Raw genomic sequence first — 23,661 nt, 5'->3', positions numbered from 1 at the left:
ACATTTCCTATGGTGCACCGATACCTGTTGCTGAGCTGCCACGATGCTTTATGACAGGGAAAGGTTGTGATGAATAATGGGTAGGCTTGAAAGGATTAGATTTTATTTTTGTTTATGGTGATTTCACCAAATACACACAAACCGATGAAAAAATGTTTCCATTGATAATAATCAAAATGTACACATAGGCAAAATAAGAAAAAATGATGCCTGAAAACTTATTAGCATTTGATTTATTTTGTATATTTTGACACATGCTTGACAATTTGTGTTTTAATGGTTATAAAGATTTAACTTTTTGAATCTCACTGTCCACTATCATTAAATAATTATCGGACCCAATTTAATTTCCTGTGACTGAAAATTTAGAATGACAAAAATTAGAAAAAATAAACATTGACATTATGTGTCAAAATTATAAAAAAATAAACATTGGCTTTTTCCTAATCATGGGAGATTTAGTACAGCTGAGGAGCTGCACCCATATGGGAGACTGGGGTGGGAAGGGGAGTCACGAGGGGCTCAACTACAACTCTCACAACTAACTGTTACAGCTCAGGCAGATACATCGTTTCATGTTGACCCAACACAAATATTTCAGGTCAATAAACTGTAAAAAAAGTTTGATTTGGGTATTTTGTAATGTTTTGTTTTGAGTGAAAATGTTTCACTCAAAACAGAACATATTCATCATACCACATACAAAATTTTCAATATATTGATTTTTTGCCCCATGTCAAGACAAAAATAATGTGCATTTTGATCAGCTCTATTCACTCAACAATGTCTTGGTTGATAAATTCTTTCAATTGCATGGATTTTTTATTTTGGCATTCAGTGAGTGAATTCAGATTAGAGAAAATGAAAACTTACCTTAGTAAAATCCTTTATCTGGGTTTTTGTTGTTGTGCACTGCTCTCCAAACTTTGTCATGTTTGTGTAAATCCATCCTAACTGTGACCATACCACCTCCCCCATCAGGCCTATGGTTCTTTTCCTAAGAGGATTATTCTAAAATATGTCTAAGTAATGTGGGTTGTCTTTACTAGTTAGTGCATATCCAATATAGTTTGGGCAGCAAATCTCCTAAGGATACAATTAAGCCTGTATCCTTAGTATACATATATTTTTAGTAGGAATCAGATTTTACAATACCTCAATCCTCCTCTTGAAGAATACCTCAGTCAAAGCTGCTTTTGTCAAATAAAAAATCTGAAGCCAGACTGATACAAATAGTTAAATTACAGTAATAAAAAAAATGTTTAAGAGCAAACCAAAATTTCTTTTCCCCAGAATACCAAACCTGAGGGCCAAGCCAGCAGAACAGAAGGATGTCGGAGAGGCACGGGAAAAACTGAGTAGTAAGACAGAGGTGGCATATTAAAACCATCACAAAACAACACCTTTATTAAAGTATAAATCTGAAGATTATTTTCCACAGCGCTGATGATGGAAATTTATGAACCTTTATTAAATCTGTGACAGTTTGCAGATGGAAGGAACCAATGATGAGCTAATTTTATTTAATTAATAATGAAAATTTACAGAGAAGGAAAGTTCATTAAAAAATCATTTAAGGATAATCAGAGTCTCGGTGTAATATGCATAAGCACACATTGGGGTCAAAGTTGAGGAGAAATATGTGCAAAGTGAAATGCACACTTGCAAATAATAAATATCAGTTACAATTAATAAAAAATAAACAAAAGTTAATTGGAGTAGCATTTGTGGAGGGGTTCTCACTAGGATCTTGGGGAACAGGTGTGTCTTTCTGTATTGTTATTTAGCCATATTCCAAATACAAGAATATTTTATATTTAACATTCCAAGGTCATTTAAAAAAAAGTAAATTTTATCTAATATTCTATCATCTATCACTATTCTCTACAATCATTGACAACATAAATGGAGGTTACTTATTTGTAACTGCAGGTTCTTCGAGATGTGTGGTCCTTATGACCGCACATGCATAGCTGATTTCCTTGTGCTCTGAATTGAAGGTATAAAGGGCAGCGCAACACCTCTTGTGACAGAATGTAACTGAGTCCATACCCTACAAACTAGTGTAATAATCTTTCTACAAAGTATGCCTTGTGAGGTATCGTTTGAAAACTCATGATTTGCTGGTAATTATTGTCCTGGTAAAATATGTGTGGCAAAACTGTATGGAAATTAAAAGATTTTCCTGTATGATGTTATTAACATATGTTCCAAACCACAGCCCTACCCAAGCAGAAGTAAGCAAACAGGTCTGTCCTAAATAAAGGAATGCGTGCTCTGCTTAATTTACATTTAAGTAGGTTTCAGAATAACAGCCGTGTTAGTCTGTATTTTCAAAAAGAAAAGGAGTACTTGTGGCACCTTAGAGACTAACCAATTTATTTGAGCATAAGCTTTCGTGAGCTACAGCTCACTTCATCGGATACATACTTGCATAATGACTTAGCCACTCCCAGTCTCTATTCAAGCCTAAGTTAATTGTATCCAATTTGCAAATGAATTCCAACTCAGCAGTCTCTCGCTGGAGTCTGGATTTGAAGTTTTTCTGTTGTAATATCGCAACTTTCATGTCTGTAATCGCGTGACCAGAGAGATTGAAGTGTTCTCCGACTGGTTTATGAATGTTATAAGCCCTTGAGGAATTCCACCATGATTTCAACAATTTCCATCCCACCATCAATGTCAGCCTAGTCCAGTCTACACAAGAGATCCACCTCCTGGACACTACAGTGCTAATAAACGATGGTCACATAAACACCACCCTATACCAGAAACCTACTGACCGCTATTCCTACCTATATGCCTCCAGCTTTCACCCAGACCACACCACACGATCCATTGTCTACAGCCAAGCTCTGAGATACAACCGCATTTGCTCCAACCCCTCAGACAGAGACAAACACTTACAAGATCTCTATCAAGCATTCTTACAACTACAATACCCATCTGCAGAAGTGAAGAAACAGATTGATAGAGCCAAAAGAGTTCCCAGAAGTCACCTACTACAGGACAGGCCTAACAAAGAAAATAACAGAACGCCACTAGCCATAACCTTCAGTCCCCAACTAAAACCCCTCCAACGCATTATTAAGGATCTACAACCTATCCTGAAGGACGACCCAACACTCTCACAAATCTTGGGAGACAGGCCAGTCCTTGCCTACAGACAGCCCCTCAACCAGAAGCGAATACTCACCAGCAACCACATACCACACAACAGAACCACTAACCCAGGAACCTATCCTTGCAACAAAGCCCGTTGCCAACTGTGCCCACATATCTATTCAGGGGACACCATCCCAGGGCCTAATCACATCAGCCACACTATCAGAGGCTCGTTCACCTGCACATCTACCAATGTGATATATGCCATCATGTGCCAGCAATGCCCCTCTGTCATGTACATTGGTCAAACTGGACAGTCTCTACGTAAAAAAATAAATGGACACAAATCAGATGTCAAGAATTCTAACATTCATAAACCAGTCGGAGAACACTTCAATCTCTCTGGTCACGCGATTACAGACATGAAAGTTGCGATTTTACAACAGAAAAACTTCAAATCCAGACTCGAGCAAGAGACTGCTGAATTGGAATTCATTTGCAAATTGGATACAGTTAACTTAGGCTTGAATAGAGACTGGGAGTGGCTAAGCCATTATGCAAGTATGCATCCGATGAAGTGAGCTGTAGCTCAAGAAAGCTTATGCTCAAATAAATTGGTTAGTCTCTAAGGTGCCACAAGTACTCCTTTTCTTTTTTACATTTAAGTAGTAAACAGAGTCATCAAGCAGGCAGGAGGGACAAAGGAAGCTCAAACAGGTGAGAAAGAAGCAGCAGGAAACATCCGTCCACACAGACTTTTTGTCTCCTGATACCCATCTGGGAACGTTTTTCAAAAGGGGGACTGAAACTATAGAAAGGAGTAGCAAATACCCACGACACCCCTCCTCCCTGCCCATCACATTCACAGCACCTGAAGCAACAAAGGAAGCATTCATTGGATTCTGGGAGAAGGGGTCCTGACTTAAGAAGTTTGTTCAGTAAGACTGCTAAAAGCATATGGTGAGAAAACTTTGCTTTGAATTTAGCAGTTTGTTAAGGTAGGCACCAGTTGCATTTTATCTTTACTTTTTTTGTGACCATTTCTGATTTTTATGCTTCATTACTTGTATTCACTTAAAATCTTTCTCTTTGTACTTAATAAACACGTTGTTTTATTGTTTTATCTAATCCAGGGTGTTTAAATTGAAGGATATGGGAAACTCCATTTGGGGTAGCAAGTTGTGTGCATATTATTTCTATTAAAGAAATAATGGACTTTATATAAATTTATATTGTCCAGAAGAGAGCTGGGTAGCATAAGATATACATATCTGGGGAAAAAAAATCTAAGACTGGGAATGTGTTGGGGGTATCCTGCAGTATCACCAAGGCAGAGCCAAGGTGTGGCTGACTGGGTGCAGAACACACACAAACATAGCTGGGAATGACTTGCATGCTGTAGGCTGTTTGTGAGCAATCTAGGCTGGAGGCTACAGCAACAAAACATTGTAAAGGGCACTCCAGATTAGAGGGCAGTGACAGAGCTAGTGATTAGTCTGCTATGTCTGGTATGTCACAGCCTCTCCAGTTCCTTTTCTGGCTGTGAATCTGGTCATGATCTGCAGCAGAAGGGATGGAAAGTGGGCAGTGGAATACAGATAGGGACCACAAATCTCAAGGAACCTCCAGTTACAGCTAAGTAACCTCCATTTCTTCTTTGAGTGATGGTCCCTACGTGTATTTCATATTTGAAAGATTATTAAGCAATAATCAAACAAGAGATGGGTGTGAGGATGCAGATGGTATGGATGTCTTTAGTACTGCCATCCCCAAAGCTTTATCTGTAGAAGTCTGGAACAATGCATAATGTCTTGTAAAGGTGCGTAATGGAGCTCCAAGTTGCCACTCTGTATATATCTAGTAAAGGTACATTTCACAGAGATAACATAGAGGTTGCTTGCACTTTGGTGGAGTGGGCTCTCATCCCCTCTAAGGGGAATGTGAGCTAGTTGGTAACAAAGGATGATGCAGCCCGAGATTCACTTAGAGAGTCTTTGTGAAGATAGACAAAATGGATTTTTAGAGAGGGAAGCCTTCTCTACTCATCAGAAGCATGATGTTCTGGGGAAAAAAATACTGGTAAGTGGATGGTTTGATCCATGTGAAACTCCAAAATGACTTTAGGGATGAATTTCTGGTGCACGCAAAGAAAGATGAAAGATAGTATATGGCTGATCTGCCCTGAAGGCTTCTTGCTCACTCACCCTCCTGGCTGATGTGATGGTTAGTCATCAAGAGATGGGATATAGAACAGATGGCTAATGGTTTGAAGGCAGGTTTGGTGAGAACCTGAAGGATGAGATTGAGATCCCATTGTGGTGTTGGTTTTACCACTGGTGGAAAAGTTCTAATAAGTCCCTTCAGGAATCCAGTCATCATAGGACAAATAAGCATGGGCAGCATGTAGTACAGGCAGGGGAAGGCTGTGCCTCCAAAAACAGCCTGGTGTGGCCCTGCCCATGCTCTGCCCCCAGCCCCCGCTCCGCTTCAGTCCCCTTCCCGCCGGCGCTCTTCCGCGGCCAAGAGGCTGGCTGGGGCAGGTGCAGATAAGTCCCGGGGCTGGAGGCACTGGGGCTGAGGCCACGCTGTGTCACCCATCTGTCCAGTGCTGGGAGCGCTGGGACCACGCTGCTGGGGGCGCTCCAGGGCAGGGGGCACTCCGGCCGCACTGCCCGCCCGCCCAGCGCTGGGACTAGGAGAGCTCTGGCAGCCCTGCCTGTCCAGCATTACAGGGCTGGGGGAGCTCTGGTTGCACCGCTCGCCCAGTGCTGCGGCTGGAGGCGCTCTTCCTGCATCGCCCGCCCAGTGCTGGGGCTAAGGGAGCTCCAGCCATATTGCCCACCCGATGTGCTGGGGCTGGGGGAACTCCGGCTGTGCTGCCCGCCCCGCCCTGCTGGGTCTGCCTGTCAGGAGCCAGTTGTTGAGATATGGAAAGACAGTAAAGCAGTTTCTACTCATGCAAGCCACCACTGAAAGTAAAGATGATTGGTGCTGTAGCTGGTCTGAATGGAAGGACTCTGAATTAGTAGTGATCTTGCTCAGTGAGGAACCTGAGAAACCTTCTTTGGGATGGATGAATGTCTATGTGAAAGTAAGCATTGTTCACATCAAGAGCTGTGAACCATGTGCCCTCTTCTATAGAAGGGATTACTGATGCCATTGTGACCACATGGAATTTTAATTTTCAGGTGAATACATTTGGTTGGCATAGACTGAGGACCAGTTCCCATCCCCCGTTCTTTCTGGGAACCAAGAAATACAGGGAGTATAATTCCTTCCCTTGATGCTCAGGTGGCACCAGTTCTACACACCTTTTCTGGAGAAGAGAATTTACCCATTGAGATGGGTCCAGGAAAGGCTCTCTGATGGAAAGGTGAAATAAATTTGAATGTGTAGCCAAAGTGGATGATATCTAGTACCCACTTGTCTGTCACTGCCCCCCAGTTATGAGCAAAGTGGAAAAGGCAGCCATCAAAGGTTCGGGGGCCAATAAGGCATGACATTTTCAGAATGTGGTCCTTGAGCACGCCATCAGAAGAACCCTTTGGATGATAGGTGGGGCTGGATGGCAGTTGTAGAGGTGGAGGAAGAGTTGGAGGGTCTTTGAACCCTTTGTTGTTTGCATGGAGGTCTGGGCCTGTAGGTTTGCTCATGGTGTTTCCTCTTCAGGACTGGAGTGTAAATGCCCAGAGAGCGGATAAAGCCATTAGACTCAAAGAGAAGTTCCTCGATGGTATTCTGATGCTCTGGTGGAGAACTCCAAAGATTTCAGACACGAATCATGCCTCATGACTTTAGCTTTGAAGATGGCGCTAGAGGCAGTGTCAGCTGTCTCTACTGCCACTTGGAGTGATTTCTTAGCCATCAGCCTGCCTTCCTCTGTGAGAACTTGGATCTGGGTCCTCTCTGCCTAAGGAAGTTTGTCCTTAATGTCTAGAAATTTTAAATTAATCAGGAAATATTATTTTGCTAACAGCACCTGGTAATTAGCAACTCTGAATTGGAGACTAGCTGATGCAAATATTTTCCTTCCCAAGAGGTCAGGGTGTTTACTGCTTTTATCAGTTGAGATAGTCTTGGGGTGCTGTGTCCTGGACCTTTTTGTAGCCACTTGCACTTCTAAGGAGTTGGGCGCTGGATGAGTAAATAAGAACTCTAACTTTTTAACTGGCATGAAATATCATTTTGAAGCCCTCTTCAGGGTAGGATCACAGGAGGCAGTGGTATCTCACACAGATTTGATGGGCTCCAAAATGGCCTGGTCAACTGGAAGGGCCGCCCTAGAAGAACCAGAGGGTTGAAGGATGTATAATAGACCACATTGTGTGCCCCGGACCTTCTTAAGAGGCATGTGGAACTTGACTGCTACTCTTTGTAACAGCTCCTGGTACTGCCTGTGGTTGTTGGGCTAGGAGGGAGATGGTTTAAGTGTTTTATTCTAGAGTTCGTGCTCGGAGGGGTACTGCTTGCAGTCTGAGGCTGCTGTAGAGGGGAGCTCTCCCTGACCTGTATCCAAATGGAGCCTCCTGGCCTGCTCCATGAGGTGCTTCTGCAGACAGATCTCTCATCCCTTGTGTGTTCAGAGGGAAGGAGCAGCAGATACAGCACTTGGTGGCAACATGAGGCTCCCCAAAGCAAAAAAAGGCAGCGCTGGTGTTCGCTGCTGATGGAGAAACAACGGGGCAGGAGACACAGTTCTTAAACCCCAGGACTCCTGGCATAGTCTCTCTCCATGAGCAGAAGCCCCTCAAGGGAGAGAGAACTATGCTAATTATGCTGACTATAAAAACACTAAGTCTACACTCTACAAACTATTTACAATATATATTTGCAGGTATTAAAGTAGAGAAAGATTGAAGTGGACATAGAATTCTGACTCAGGCCATGCAGTGGTAAGAAATAACTGGAGAGACACTAGTCTACATTGCCCTTTACAGCCTTGGTTCAGAGCATGAGGAGGACAACTGCATGTGTGTGGACCAACAGACCCTGTTTAAAAATTTACAGACTAAGATGCATAGTGCGCATAGGTATCCATGCGTAGAATACACATGGGGACAATTGCTCAAAGAACTGTGGCATATGTTCATGTCTACAGACTTTACTGGGTGATGTTGTAGTTGGATCTCTGCATTAAAGTTCTGGCCTAAACTCTAGGAAAAATGTAAACAAGTTTGTCTCTCTTCTGTGTACAATTAAGCATTTTTGCATTCCCAACAGTCGTTACACATCACAAGCACATATAATGAGAGGTAGTATCTGCCAAAAATAAATAATTAAACAGACTGACAGATTATAAAAACAGAAGAGACCACTGGGATCATCTACTCTGATCTCCTGACACCCTGACCGCAGCTTTGACATAACAATCTAGCTCTTTAGCCAGTGATAGACCATGGCGATATACTGAAATGGAAACTTTTTTGATACATTTACTGGAAAAAGCAGGTAGTCTACTACTTCTGCCCAAAACAAAGTTGCATATTATCTTTATTTTAAATGTAAAGTCCCTTCGATAACTGTGACTAATGATAAGGACCAAGCCTGTCTAGTTTCAAGACACAAGTTATGTCTGTACATAGAGTACTGCTTTGTGGAACTGAAATTTTCACATTGTATCCTCTGCTAATAAAACTTATTCTGATATTAAAGGTAGACATATTTTCTCTTTCTAAAAATAACAAACATTTCCTTTTAATATAGCTATTTTAAGATTATGAAAGGTTATTAAATTAGGGTTATGAAAGGATATTAAATTGAGGTATTTCACATATTCCCTCAGACCTGCCTCCCCTCTCACAATAGAAACTAACTAAAACCACAATTTAAACCTACTCCACCATTTTCCTTTAACTTCAGTTTTTCCGCCATGCACCTGAAGACCAGTTCAAAATAGATATTCAGATAGATATTATCTAATCTGCATTTTCCAATTTTTCTCCCTACAGCACAGTAACTGCTCAAGGAAGTTTAGTTTTCCTTGCATTGTTCCCTTTCACATACATTCTTCCCTCCTCATGTAGGGTCTTCAGATTTTCCCTTGTGTTCACCCACTGCAGCCCTTTCCAATACTGTTTAGTAGGATACATCTCTGCCCATGCCCATCTGACCGAGACCATGAGTGTGACACTAGGCTCCACAATCTCCTTACCTTCAGCATCTTTCTCTAGAAGATGAGGAATTCTCATCTCATTTGGGGAAGTCTGTGTGAAGTTATCCAATACTATAGTAGTCAAACATAAATCTTGGCTTTAAAAAGACAAATGATGAATTAGGTAGTTAAAATAAGTTAAATTAGAGAGAAAATGTTAGTGAATCAAAATAAATGGTTTGCATAACAAACCTCTTCTGAATAACTTGCAAAGCCCAATAACGTAAGCACCCTTAGCTTTATTACAAAAAAGAAAGAAAGAAATTGTATGTCTCTAGAAATCAAGTCAGTCTGTGAACATTTCCTGTTCAGTCTGACAGCCACACTATGATGTCCAGACAAATCTTCCTGTGACAAAGTGACTCACCAGTTAGTGTGCCGCTTTATGGCCAGGAATGATATTGCAAGGTTTCATTCTCTCTAATCCTGCCAACCTACCTTCTGACTTGGCCCTCTGGACAGGTCAACTTTGGGCTCATCCCTTTTGAGGGAATCCAGGATTTTCATCTAGTAGTTCCAGGACCTTACCCCAGGTCGATGGCCCCAATGCAAGCCCAATAAACCTTCTGGCACTTTGCATCTTGGGTCTTGCTGCTCGTCTACCAGATGAGGCTATAGGGGAATCCAGTCTTTCCCTCTTTCCCTCAGCCCAGGGATCCTTGTAGAAAGTGGTTAAGATCTGTGTGGTTAAATCACTTGGTTCTTCCCTGGGCTACTTCCTGCATTGGCCCACCTTCTCCTTAAGGAGTTCATATTCTCAGCAGGGTGGGGATTCTGTCTGGGGCCCAGCCTCTAGTCCCAGTTTTCAATGTATTGAAGAAAAAGAAACTAAATTTACAGAAATAAAGAGCAGCACCAGTTTCTCTGTCCTACCCAGATTCTCCAGCCACCTATCCTACCACTTTGTGCTCACAGGTAACCTCAGGTAGTTTGGCTCTCTGCTGTACTCCTCTTTGAGAGCTGAGGATAAGAGGTCTGTGTCTGCCCACAGATTCCAAGTACAGAAGGGACTATTATGATCCATCCAGCACTTCCCCCACCTCACTCGTAGAATTTCTTCCAGAAGCTGCATTAAAGATATCTTTTAATAAGACATATAATCTCATTTTAAAGACTTCAAGCGACGGTGAGGCCACCACCTCCCCTGGTAAAATGGATATATCCAGTTTCTATTTTAGCTGATCAAAGAATAGCATGGATTTATCTCTTTTAAATGTCCTCTAATCAATTTTCTTTTTCCATGAAATATAAGTTATTGTCAGACCCCAGGTCCTCTTTCACATAGCCTTTTAGAATTAGAGATTATGAATAAGATTAGAGAATATGAATATATTTTCTCTGTTTCAAAGCAAAGGACAATTTGCTATTCTCTTATACATTGCTCTCATCAGAATTGTCTCTCTCTTTTCTCTCCCCTGCCCATTTAAAAATATATATATATATATACACGTGTGTGTCCATTAATATGTCTCTATAACTATGTACCTGCACTTAGCTGTATCACATCTGTCTATTCTTTCATTAGCTATGTCTAAAATCTGTTTCTCAGTTTCTTCTAGAAATATCAAGAATAAAATAACTATCTTTCAAAATGGTCTGAAATTTAATGTGGATTGTGAAAAGTGGTTCCATATATGAGATGTAAACAATTACCTTTACTGGAAGTAATAATATTACTGATGTGCTGGAGCACATTCGAGCATATGGTGAAAATTGGGTTCCTGTACAATGAAGATAGTAGTCAGGTTAAATAGAAAAGTGCACCCAGTTCTCCAAGCAACAATCAGAAATTATTAATATGAAGTAAGGAAGCAATGACCCACAGTAAATTATTCTCTAATTCTAAGAGAGTATGAATTTTAAAAAATTGGCAAATTAAGTCAATCTAGGAGGGAACATAAAGATGGCTCAAGTCTCTAGACCTAAGATTTGAAACAGGAACAAGAACTCAAGATGAATATCACAAATAATATTGGACAAATGTTTAGCAAAATATCCAGGATACTTCTAGTTCTAAGATTTTACCAAAATGAATTTCTAAATTTGTAATAACTGATCCCAGGGTGACTCTTTCAGGTTAACTGAATGAAACGTAGCAAATGTTAACAGATACCATATTAGAATAATAGAAATGTAAAAATGGAAGGGACCTCAAGATGTCATCTAGTCCATCCTCCTGGTGCTCAAGCAGGATTAAGTATACGTAGACTATCTCTGACGAGTATTCTCTAATCTGGTCTTAAAAACCTCCAATGACTGGTTTCCACAGCCTCCCTAGGTAACCTGTTCCAATGCTTAACTATCCTTATAGTTAGCAAGATTTTCCTAATACCTAACCTAAATCTTCCTGGCTGCAAACTAAGCCAACGACTTCTTGTCCTACCCTTAGTGGATTTGATCACTGTCCTCTTTATAACAAGATTTTACATAGCTGAAGACTGTTAAGATGTCTCCCCTTGGCCTACTCGTCTCTAGACTAACATACCCATTTCTTTCAACCTTTTCCCACATGTCATGTTTTCTAAACTTATTTTTGGTTCCTCTCCCACAGACTCTGTCCAGTTTGTTCACATCTTTCTTAAAGTGTGGTGCCCAAAACTTATTCCATCTGATGCCTCATCAGAGCAGAGCAGAGCGGAAGAATTACCTCCTGTGTCTTACATATAAGACTCCTGTTAATACATTCCAGAATGACATTTGCCTTTTTCCCCAACTGCATCATACTATTCATTCATCTTTAATCTATGATCCACTATAACCCTCAGATCTTTTTCAGTGGAATTACCATCTAGCCAGTTATTCTCCATTTTGCATTTGTGTATTTCACTTTTCCTTTCTCAGGGTAGTATTTTGCCCTTGTCTTTACTGAATTTAATCTTACTGATTTCAGACCAATTCTCCAATTTATCAAGATCATCTTGAATTTTAATCCTGTCCTCCAACGTGCTTGCAACCCCTCTCAGCTTGATGTCATCTGCAAATCTTATAAGCTTACTCTCCACTCCATCATCCAAGCCGTTAATGAAAATATTGACTCATACTGGATTCAGGACAGATCCCTGTGGAACCCCACTTGATATGTTATCCCAGTTTGACAGCAAACATATTGTATACAAGCCATAAATTATGTTCCTATTAGAATAAACAATGCCAGGTCTTCTCTTTTGTCCTGGGAACGATCATACAGCCCTCACCAGAACTGTGCCAGTTAGTCATAAGGATCTGAATCTGCCAAACAATAACGTAACATGGATTTCTGTTGCAGTGACAATAGCAACCATGTTAAATTGAGAAAGTGGAAGTCTTAAGCTTCTATAATGGAAGACTGACAGGATGAAATGTAAAACAAAGCATTAATGGAAACATTAACATTATTTGGGCAAAAAAACCTAGAAAAATACATCAGCAGATAGGATCAAATAAGCAAAAAGTGACATGCATTGTAATAGTATACATTTGGAGTATACCTGTTCTGACAGACTCTCTAATTTACCAGTAATTAAGATGGTTATTACACTGTTTGATCTCTTATAATTAACTATGATATAAAAATATCTCACATTCTTTTTCACATGTATTTATGAGAACAATAATTAGATACTGTTGTCAGAAAACTAAGCCAGACACTGTTGGAAGGTTGGTATTAGGAACCTTCTTGGAATTGCCTCCTCCCCCTGTGATCCCTGATATATATGAATAATTTTGCCTGGGAGTTATATTAATGATAAAGACTGCACCCACCGGCTAGAGGGGAAGTTGATGCCTATGGCATGCCCTTCCCCCAGCCACGGCAGGTTGGCTTGGGGGGTTCCCTGAGCAGCTGCACAGCGGGCCATGGAGCTTACAGGGAACTTAGGTCAGGGTGGTATTTTATTCACACCTGTGACTGACAAAAGTTTTGCCGACAGAAGTGTTAGCGTAGACAAAGCCTCACACAAGTTAGATATCTGTCTTCAGGTTGGGAGGGCCTGATGAAATACATCCTGGAATGCTTAAGGAATTAGCAATTGTCTTTGAGAACTTGTAGAGGATGGCAGAGATCCCAGGGAATGGAAAAGGGCAAATTCAGTACTTATTTATAAAAAGTAGGACAGTCAAATGGTTAAAAAAATGAATCACAATTAACTGCAAGATTAAAAAAATAGTTGTGATTATTCGCAGTTTTAATTGCACTATTAAAGAATAATAGAATACCATTTATTTAAATATTTTTGGATGTTAATTACTTCTGTGCTGCTGCTGTGGGTTGTGGTGCCTAGCAGTCAGCTTGCGGCTCAAGGCAGGCTTCAGGCTCCATGGGGCTGCATCTTGCCGGAGCCCACAGCCATCCACATCCCTTTGGCCACTCTTGGTTCACCATGGGCACCATTTCATATTTTGGTTTGGTGTGTGTTTGTTGGGGGGGGAAGTGTGTGTGTGTGTTGGGGGGAGTGCTGTCTCTTTAAGCAGAGCACTCAGGAAGCGGAAAGCATTTTCAGCCAGCAGCAGCTGCCGGTGGTAGCACTCATTTCTGAGGTGGCAACAGCAGCATACAGGCTGCCTCTGTTCCCTGACCCCAGCTCTGCGGCGACTGGGTACACGGGCAGGGGGAGGGGGACATCAGCCCCTCTGCCCCTGCTCTGCATGGGTACAGAGCAGCTTAGCCAGTGGCGACTCCAGGGGGGTGGGAGAAGGAGGGAGCAGCAGTGGTGCAGGGAGGCAGGAGAAGGGGCATTCCTGCCCCGGAGGAATGCAGCAATGCCCCCCTGCACACAGCACCCTGGACGGTGGCCCCTCTCACCTAATCCTAAGACCAGCCATGTTTCCCTCCCCGCCCGCCGAGTTTTCTCCAGAAGTGTGCAATTAACGCTTGTTAAAAAAAAGCGCATTAATTTCTTTTGAGTTAATTACACGCATTAACCATGATTAATTGACAGCCCTAATAAAAAGGGGAATAAGGACAACCTGGGGAATTACAGACCAGTCAGCTTAATGTAAGTATCCGGAAATGAAGCAAATGATCAAACAATCAATTTGTAAGCATCTAGAAGATAACAAGGTGATAAGTAACAGTCAACTGGGATTTGTCAAGAACGGATCATGTCAAACCAACTTTCTCTGACAAGGTAACAAGTCTTGTGGATGGGGAAAAGCAGTAGATGTGACTTTGGTAAGGCTTTTGATACGGTATCACATGTCTTTCTCATAAATAAACCAGAGAAACATACCTTAGATTAATCTATTATAAGGTGGTGCACAACTGGTTGGAAAACTGTACTCAGAGAGTAGTTATGAATACTACACAGTAAATCTGGAAGGGCATGTTGAGAGAGGTCTTGCAGGGATTTATTCTGGGTACGGTTCTATTCACTATCTTCATAAATAACTTGGATAATGGAAATAGAGAGTATACTTATAAAGTTTACGGATGATACCAAGCTGGGAGGGGATACAAGCACTTTGAAGAACAGAATTAGAATTCAAAATGATCTTTGATAAATCAAAGCTGGATAAATGATCTGAAATAAATAGGATGAAACTCAAAGACAAATGCAATCAACTGCACAAGTACAAAATGAGAAATGACTATCTAGGAAAGAGTAGTGCAGAAAAGGATCTGGGGGTTATAGTGGATCACAAACTACATATGAGTCAACAGTGTAACACTGTTGCAAAAAAGCAAACATCATGTATTAGCAGGAGTATTGTAAGCAAGACATGAGAAGCAATTTTTCCACTCTACTCAGCACTGATAAGGCCTCAACTGGACTATTGTGTCCAGAACTGGGCACACACTTCAAGAAAGATGTGATCAAAATGAAGAAAGTCTAGAGGAGAGCAACAAAAATGATTAAAGGTCTAGAAAACAAGACTTTGGAGGAAAGATTTGAAAAAAAAGGGGTTGTTTAGTCTGGAGAAGAGAAGACTGATGGGGGACATGATAACAGTCTTCATGTATGTGAAAAGTTGTTACCAAGAGGAGAGTGATAAATTGTTCTTCTTAAACACTATGGACAGGACAAGAAGTAATGAGATTAAATTGCAGCCAAGGAGATTTAAGTTAGACATTAGGAAAAACTTGCTAACTGTCAGGGTAGTTAATCACTGCAAGTTATTACCTAGAGAGAATGTGGAATCTCCATCACTGGAGGCTTTTAAGAACAAGTTAAACAAAGTATCTGTCAGGGATGGTCTAGAACTTAGTCCTGCCTCAGTGCTAAATGACCTATCAAGGTCTCTTCCACTCCTACATTTGTAGGATTATATATATAATATATATAAAATCTCCCTACACACACTTTTTTAATCATGTCCAAGAAAAGGAAGATTCCAAGGTATTTCTCTCTATGCCCTCCTCTAAGGGGATTTGTGACAGGATGGGTCACAGAGACCCCCTTGGGACTGCTACATGATGTGATGAGACCTCTGAGCCCATTTTCCCTGGCAGCTTGGGACTTCAGAACCCTGCCTTGTTGAGCCAGACATGCCAGTCTGCTCCAACACAGACCCAGGGTCTGAACCACATCCCCCCAAAACTGCAGACTTAACTGAAAACGACTTAAGAAGTGCTCCTGTCTCCAGCACCCAGATACCCAGTTCCCAATGTGGTCTAAACACCAAATAAAAATGTGTTTTACTCTGTATAAAGCTTATATAGGGTAAACTCATAAATTGTTCACCCCCTATAACATTGATAGAGAGATATGCACAGCTGTTTGCTCCCCCAGGTATTAATTACTTGCTTTGGGTCAATTAATAAGCAAAAAGTGATTTTATTAAATATAAAAAGCAGGATTTAAGTGGTTCCAAGTAATAACAGACAGAACAAAGTAAATTGTCAAGCAAAATAAAACAAAAACATGCAAGTCTAAGCCTAATACAGTAGGAAACTATATGCAGATAAATCTCACCCTCAGAGATGTTCCAATAAGCTTCTTTCACAGACTAGACTCCTTGCTAGTCTGGGCCCAATCCTTTCCTCTAGTACAGTCCTTGTTTCAGCTCAGGTGGTAGCTAGGGGATTTCTCATGACTTCCGCCTCCTTTGTTGTGTTCCACTCCCTTGTACAGCTTAGGCACAAGGCGGGAATCTTTTGTCTCTCTGGCTCCCCCCCCCCACACTTCTAAATGGAAAAGCCCCAGATTTAATATGGATTCCAGTACCAGGTGACATGGTCACATGTCCTGTGAGACCCCCAAGCCTTCATTCTTCCCAGCCTGACTCACAGGAAGGCTTACAAGTAAACAGAGCCATCTATAGTCAATTGTCCTGGTTAATGGGAGCCATCAAGATTCCAAACCACCATTAATGGCCCACACTTTGCATAATTACAATAGGTCCTCAGAGTTATACTTCTATTTTTCTAGTTTCAGATACAAGAATGATACATTTATACAAATTGGATGACCACCCTCAGTAGATTATAAGCCTTGAAATGATACCTTATAAGAGACCTTTTGCATTAAGCATATTCCAGTTACATTATATTCACACTCATTAGCATATTTTTATAAAATCATATGGAGTGCAACATCACAGGATTCTTAGCTGTCATTTAAATATAACAATTACATTTCAAGTCTGGTTCACTGCAAAGATAACCTTGAAATAGTCAACTGATTACTAGTGTTGAATGCTTGTGACTATGGTTTCTGTATCACCTGCGATCATGGATTAATTCAATGCAATTTCATCGGGGTAAATTTAACCCACAACTTAAATGAAAGCGGATAATAGAAAGCATGCCATCAGTGTTCAGGATATTAATAGATATGGGACAGGAAGAAGAGTCAGTACAATTTTCTCTGGTTTCTCTGCAGTCATCACTGAAATCTAAGAACATATCAGTGTGATACTTTTCTTTAGAACTGTGTGACCTGGTTTCACTTAGAAAGCAATCCTGTAAGTATGAGATGTGCTGGTTTGTTTGAGAAAAACAGCTAGAGAAATATTGGCCTAGAACACTATACTTAGTATTAGAAAGGTTGTATGGTGACATGACAAAGGTGGGGACAACAGCCAGTGAAACCATCCGTGTTTTCTCAATATTATAATAAACTTCTACTTCTACTCTACGACTGCTCCTTAAAACTGAGTTACCCTCATTTTTCTTGGCCTTAATATTTGTCTCCAAAAATACATAAGGAAGAACATTTTATGTGCTTTATAATAGGTATAAAAATATCCCCAGACATTCAGACCACAGTTATAAAAGCTTAAGAGATAATATTCTGCTAAGGAACTCAGTTTGATAGCTGGAGAAAGGTTCTTTCACTATTTCCACTTTTAAACTTTGAAAATGTTTGCCATACTTTTGTTTTCAAAGAAACCTGAATTATTGAATGGATTATATAAGGCTTCAAGTATTTTCATAGGTTTGAAATTTGTATTCGTCAACTTAATATGTTTACAATTAATTATGGAATGCTAACATTATGATTATTGGGAGAGTTTCAAAAGAGACTTTGTTTTTATTAAAGAATGTATATACAATTGCATTTTATTGAGGCACTTTCAATAAAATAAATCCTCACAAGAAAGGAAATATTTACTTTGCTTTGTCACTCTTTGAAGAACTGCTTGCTGAAGCAGCTTTTTCTTTGGAGGATTTTCTATTTGATTGTTTAATTGCTGGGGTTACATGTCCTAAAAATATTCATGTACATGTATCTAGTGACTTCAATGGCACCAGCTGCTGCTATGCACTTTTCAAAAAGGGTGAATGTAGGCATCCAAATCTAGGGACTCATTTTAAAAAAATCTGGCAGACAATCTTACTTTTATACATGATATTGCTTTTCATACCCAAGTGCTGTCTGATTGAAAACTTATATAGGCATAAAGGGTAGGATTTTCCAAAGCACATAAGATTAAGAAGCACAAGCCCTACTGAACATCAGTGGGGCATATTCTTCTAAATCTGTTCACCACTTGAGAAAAATCTCTCCCAAAAAGCAATACTTTCTCCACCAGCTACCTGTATTTTTCAAAAATGTCCAGCCACAATACAGTTTAAACTAGAAACTGAAACTGCAGGAGAAATTTCACTTGAATTTGGCCAAGATATGGATTTATACCTTTAATTTTATGAAGCGTTTATTATAAGTTTGAATAACAATATAAGGTATACAGAATTATACAACTGTAAATTATACCCTTAGTACTTTTTGTCGCCATTTAAGAGAGGTTGAAGCTCAAATAGCTTAGCAGATTCAAGTACAGTATTAGAAGGTGGCAAAAAGATATCAAATATGATACATCAAGTATGAATCAGCAGCTAATTCTTATTAAGGTGACATGACATATACAAATAAATGTATACGGAAATGAACTTTATATAAACACTACTATTGATTTCAAGAGTGCTACAACTGGAATCAATGAATGCCCAAGCATATGCTGTGTCGGTTTCTTCATTTGGATAAGTATTATTTCACTTATTGTTATTTATAATGTATGCAACATAACTCAATGTGCTTATTAATGCTTTAGGCAATGCTATTATACACAGAGATACCATAAACAGAGCTCCATGAAAATCTTGATAATTTTTCATTTTTTTTTTTTATTTCATTTCATTTTGTTTTATCCCCCGTGGGAGGAGGCTAGGTTCTGTCCCCAGGAGATGGGAGTCCCTGGGTGGGATGCTCAAGAGTAAACCCACCCTGTCCTCATGAGGAGGGCAGGCCCCGAGGATGGACAGTGTTGGCGAGCAAGCCTGCCCTACACTCACCCTGCAGTGGTCCTATACCTCTGGCCTTGGCCTGGCTTCCTGCTCTGGGCATTGCAACCTGGTGCATGGGGTTGCAGGGCAGCTCAAATTTGATTCTGCCATCCTTCTATCATCATGGAGTTGCTAGGCCAAATCTAAGCAGCTCTGCAACCCTGTGTACCATGTTGCAAAGCCACTCACTAAAATTTGGCCTGGCCACCCCCTTGTTATCACAGAGGAGTGGCAAGGCCAAACCTGAGCAGTGCTGCGACCCCATGTGCCAGGTCACAATGCGTGGAGCAAGAAGTGAGGTCCAGCCCTGCAGGACAGGAGCTGCTGCTGTGGGATGAGTGCATTTTATTAAATTTTATTAATTGCTTTTCTTTTTCTTTTGTTTTATTCATTGTTTTTCATTTTATTTCATGTTACTTCAGACTTGCAGAAAGCATGGGGCTCTAACTATAAACAATATTGTTAATGCCCTACCTAGCCTTATGAAGTGTTTGAACAAAAGCAACAATGCCTAAACATACCAACCGTCTAGACAACAAGAATAATGTATCAAAAAAACTTATGGAGTATGAGTAATAGTAAACATTCTGCCGGAGATTTATACAATATCTCTAAACTGCAAAACAAGACAGGCAATAATTACTGACAGTGGGAAGATGCTTTTCTCCAGGTATATGCATAAATATACATAACCATACATACCTGCGTACACACATATATTTCTATTTTCTTAGACTTACAGATTTTAATCTAATTTTTACATTGCTCCTCCTAAATAAATGATATCTCAGTCATCTGCTACCTGAACAGACAACAGCCATATCTGCTTTTTGCCTGAGACATGAAAGTGGAGTAATTCGTGTTAGCATTTTAGTCTGAAGGCACTTCTCTACAGCCATATGCCATTTCAAATACATGCTAGACCATATGGTACAGTCCTTTAGAAAACAAATTCTCTGAAGTCACCTCATAACAAGCATTAATTCAACAGACTGAAGAATAGCATTTATTGTCCAATTATATTTTTCCTTGCTGTTTCTCTCAGAGCAAGTAGCACAGAAATTAAAGACAAATTTGCAACTAAGTAATACATTCAGGAACACACCTAGGACAAACAGATGTAATCATCCACCCTATTCCATAGAATAAAACAGTGTGTCTTCAGAAACTCACTGCATTTAAAAAAAAATATTATTGGGTTGTGAAATCTATTTCATGCTTTGATATGATTGTCTAATTTTACTTTTTTATCCTCCTGTCCCGGACTCCTTTCCCGCAGCTCATTCACCTAGTTCTCAGCGTATGAAGGAATTTTAATTTGCATTCTAACATAGGAACGCCACCTTCAAACACATAAGTTGACTATTTTTCAAGAATGTGGTAAAACTGTATATCAAACCATACCCTAGTTTCACTGGCAACTATAATGAAGTCTCATAAGGGACCATCCTTTCTACATATAAAAGTTCAGTTTTATTTCAGAGAGCATGGCATTTAGAAAAACAACAGGAGTTCTACAAAGACAGTAAGAAAAACAAAGATCTTCCTTCCTTTTCCACAGATCCTGAGTTAAAACTTTGATTGAAATTCAGGTCAAGTTAAAACTGCTGTAAAAGTGAACAGCAATGTTACTGCACTCCGAAAATAAAGTTTCAGGGTTTACTGGGACAAAAATTTGAGGTCCTTATGTTGTACCTCCATGTTTATGGTTTTTAACATTTAATTATTTACACACAAGTTCTAAATCTCTCTCAGACAGCAGCTTGGAAAGCCCTACTATAGAGAAGTACACAGTATATTGTGGTATAAAAAGCAGTAATGTTCTGAAGTTAACTGAGTCTTCTACTTTACCTGGATAGCAAGTGCTCGAGCTACAAGCCCTCTGAGGTATTGTAAAGGATCATCTGGGCCTTCCCACTTACTCTGCCATGTGAGGGGACACTGAAATAAAAATAGATTAATTGGCTATGCAGTACAATTCAAAACTACAGGTATTACTACTGTTTTAATGCAACTATTTGTATTACATTTAATTATCTGGAGACTGAGTGTAGTTTAAAAAGAGAGCGAGTGTCACGATCTGAGCATACAACTATGAATTCCCAGCTCTAATGCAAACTCCTTACATGGTGCACAGACACAATGGTGACAAAGGCCATACAGAGACTCTGTTTAACAGATAAATGTGACCTACCACGAGCATTATCCTTTTACAGTAAGGACAAAAACATTAACAGTACCTACTTGACAGGAGTGAGGTTAGTATTAACCAATGCCTGTAAAGTGGTCTGGGTCCTGATTCTTCAAGGTGCTCCCCCTTAATTAAATGGGAGTTGAGGGCACTTGGCATCACACAGGAGGTGCTGAGCACCTTGAAGGATCATGCCCTTGAAGATTAAGGGCCAGATTTTCAAAAGAGCTCAGCGTCCAACAGCTCTCATTGAGAACAGCATCAGCTACTACATGCTGATGACATTTGCAAGTCTGGCCATTAAAGCATATAAGAAAGGATGACACTCAAAGTGAACTAAACAGTGCTAACTTTCACTGAATAAACTTCATCTTAATACAAATAACAGAAAAACTTTGGGTCTAGAGACTTTGGTAACATTTAAATAGACCAACAAACAAAAACAAGACAAAGAAAATAAAGAAAAAACATTATCTCTGTGGACGCTTTTGCTTAAAAAGCATGACTTCTGAAAGACAGTTATAAAAAATGGTTACTTGCCCGTTTTATTGTTCTTTGAGATGTGATTGCACACATGTATTCCACTCAGGGATGTATGTGTCTAGCGTGCCAGAGCCAGAGAGTTTTCTGCAGCAGAACCAGTCAGAGCAGCATATGTGCCTTGCACACTGCCGTGGCCCCTGCCAAGGTTATACAAAGGTGGCAATGCCCTAACCTGGCCTCAGATCCTTCACATCGAAACATAGCAAAACGGGATCCAGGGGGGATGGGTCCTGGAATACCTGTATACTATAGCATCTCTAAGAACAACAGCTGAAGAGGTTACTTATCTGTCTTATTTCTTCTTCAAGCGGTTGCACAAGTATGTTCCACTCAGGTGACTCACAAGCGAGTACCGTTAGGTGGTGGGGCTCAGTGTCTACTTAAACATGGCCTTCCCAAAATTTGCATCAATCTTTGAAGCAGTTGTGATGATATAATGATGAATGAAGGCACAGAGGACCAAGTGGCAGCCCTATAAACATCCAGTATTCAAACATCCTTTAGAAAAGCCACCAACGTAGCATGAGCATTCATTGACCGAACCAACAGTCTTTGTGGCAGAGAGGTGTTTGCCATGGTAATACAGGAATTAATCCATCCAGAAATTGTCTGTGCAGTAACTGCTTGACCTCTCATTCTATCAGCATAAAAAATAAAGAGCCGGGGAGAAAGCCTGTCCAGATAAAAGGTTAATGCTTACATTCCATTCAAAGTATGTAGACATTGTTCATCCTTATGTGACTGTGATTTTGGGAATAAAACATGGTACGTATATTGTCTGGTTCCAATGAATAACTGATACCACTTTGGTTAACACCTTCAGATATGGCCTCAAAGCCATTTATCTCTGAAAAATACCACTTATGGCAGGGGTGGCCAAACTTACTGACCCTCCAAGCCACATATGATAATCTTCAGAAGTTCCAGAGCCAGACGCACCTATCAGGGCTTGGGGCTCTTGCTCTGTGGCAGGGTGGTGGGGCTAAGGATTCTCGCCTGCAGGAACTGCACCCCACCCCGCTCAGTTCCCATTGGCCGGAAACCAGTGCTCAGGGCCAGGGCAGCGTGTGGAGCCCCATGGCCCCCCTGCCTAGAAGTCGGACCCACTGCAGGCCGCTTCTGGGGCACAGTGTGGTGTCGAGACAGGTAGGCGCTAGCCTGCCTTAGCCGGGCAGCACCGCCGATGGGACTTTTAATGTCCCCGTCAGGAGTCCTGACCAAAATGACTCAGTGCCTGACATGCTGCGATCCAGTACTGGGTCGTGACCCAGTACTGGGTCATGACCCGAAGTTTGAAAAATGCTGATCTAGAGAGAGAGGCTCTATGTTTCAGAGCAGTTCAAAGTTAGCAGCAGCAGAAGGGTCCAGGATGCCCCAGATGCCTCTGATCCCAGTGTAAAGAATGCTTTGTAGTGGTGTGGAAACTGAGGCAGGGAAATGTGTTTAGGGTTTATTATTTTTGTATAGATTTGTGTATTTTTCATGCTATTAAGTAAAGAGCAATTTTTTTCCGAGTCTGCGTGTGTTATGTAGTACAGTGGTTCTCAAAGCCGGTCTGCCGCTTGTTCAGGGAAAACTCGTGGTGGGCTGGACCAGTTTGTTTACCTGCCGCGTCCGCAGGTTCGGCCGATTGCAGCTCCCACTGGCCACGGTTTGCCGCTCCAGGCCAATAGGGGCTGCAGGAAGGGCAGCCAGCATGTCCCTTGCCCCGCACTGCTTCCCGCAGCCCCCATTGGCCTGGAGTGGCGAACCGCGGCCAGTGGGAGCTGCAATTGGCCGAACCTGCGGACGCGGCAGGCAAACAAACTGGTCCAGCCCGCCACGGGCTTTCCCTGAACAAGCAGCGAACTGGCTTTGAGAACCACTGATGTACTATACCTATCATGTGCCCTTGAACAGTTAACCAGTGGATTCAGAATGCCCAAACTGACGGAGTTCTGGCAGAGAGTGTGTTTAAACTTTGGGGAA

At 40.9% G+C, this 23,661-nt stretch overlaps 1 protein-coding gene across 3 annotated transcripts in view; it reads right to left on the bottom strand.

Annotated features, from left to right (window-relative positions):
* The window catches only part of DYNC2H1 (dynein cytoplasmic 2 heavy chain 1), a 403,248-nt gene that overhangs the window by 44,785 nt on the left and 334,802 nt on the right, over positions 1-23,661 (bottom strand). For all 3 annotated transcript variants that reach the window (XM_073338398.2, XM_073338416.2, XM_073338408.2), the window contains one exon: positions 20,811-20,900. In XM_073338398.2, the coding sequence (XP_073194499.1) occupies positions 20,811-20,900 (90 nt within the window). The remainder of the gene's footprint in view (positions 1-20,810; positions 20,901-23,661) is intronic.

The sequence above is a fragment of the Lepidochelys kempii genome, chromosome 1, assembly GCF_965140285.1.
Source record: "Lepidochelys kempii isolate rLepKem1 chromosome 1, rLepKem1.hap1, whole genome shotgun sequence".
Lineage (NCBI taxonomy): Eukaryota > Metazoa > Chordata > Testudines > Cheloniidae > Lepidochelys > Lepidochelys kempii.
Note: the sequence above shows the minus strand (reverse complement) of the source record. Positions and strands in the feature narration are given on the sequence as shown.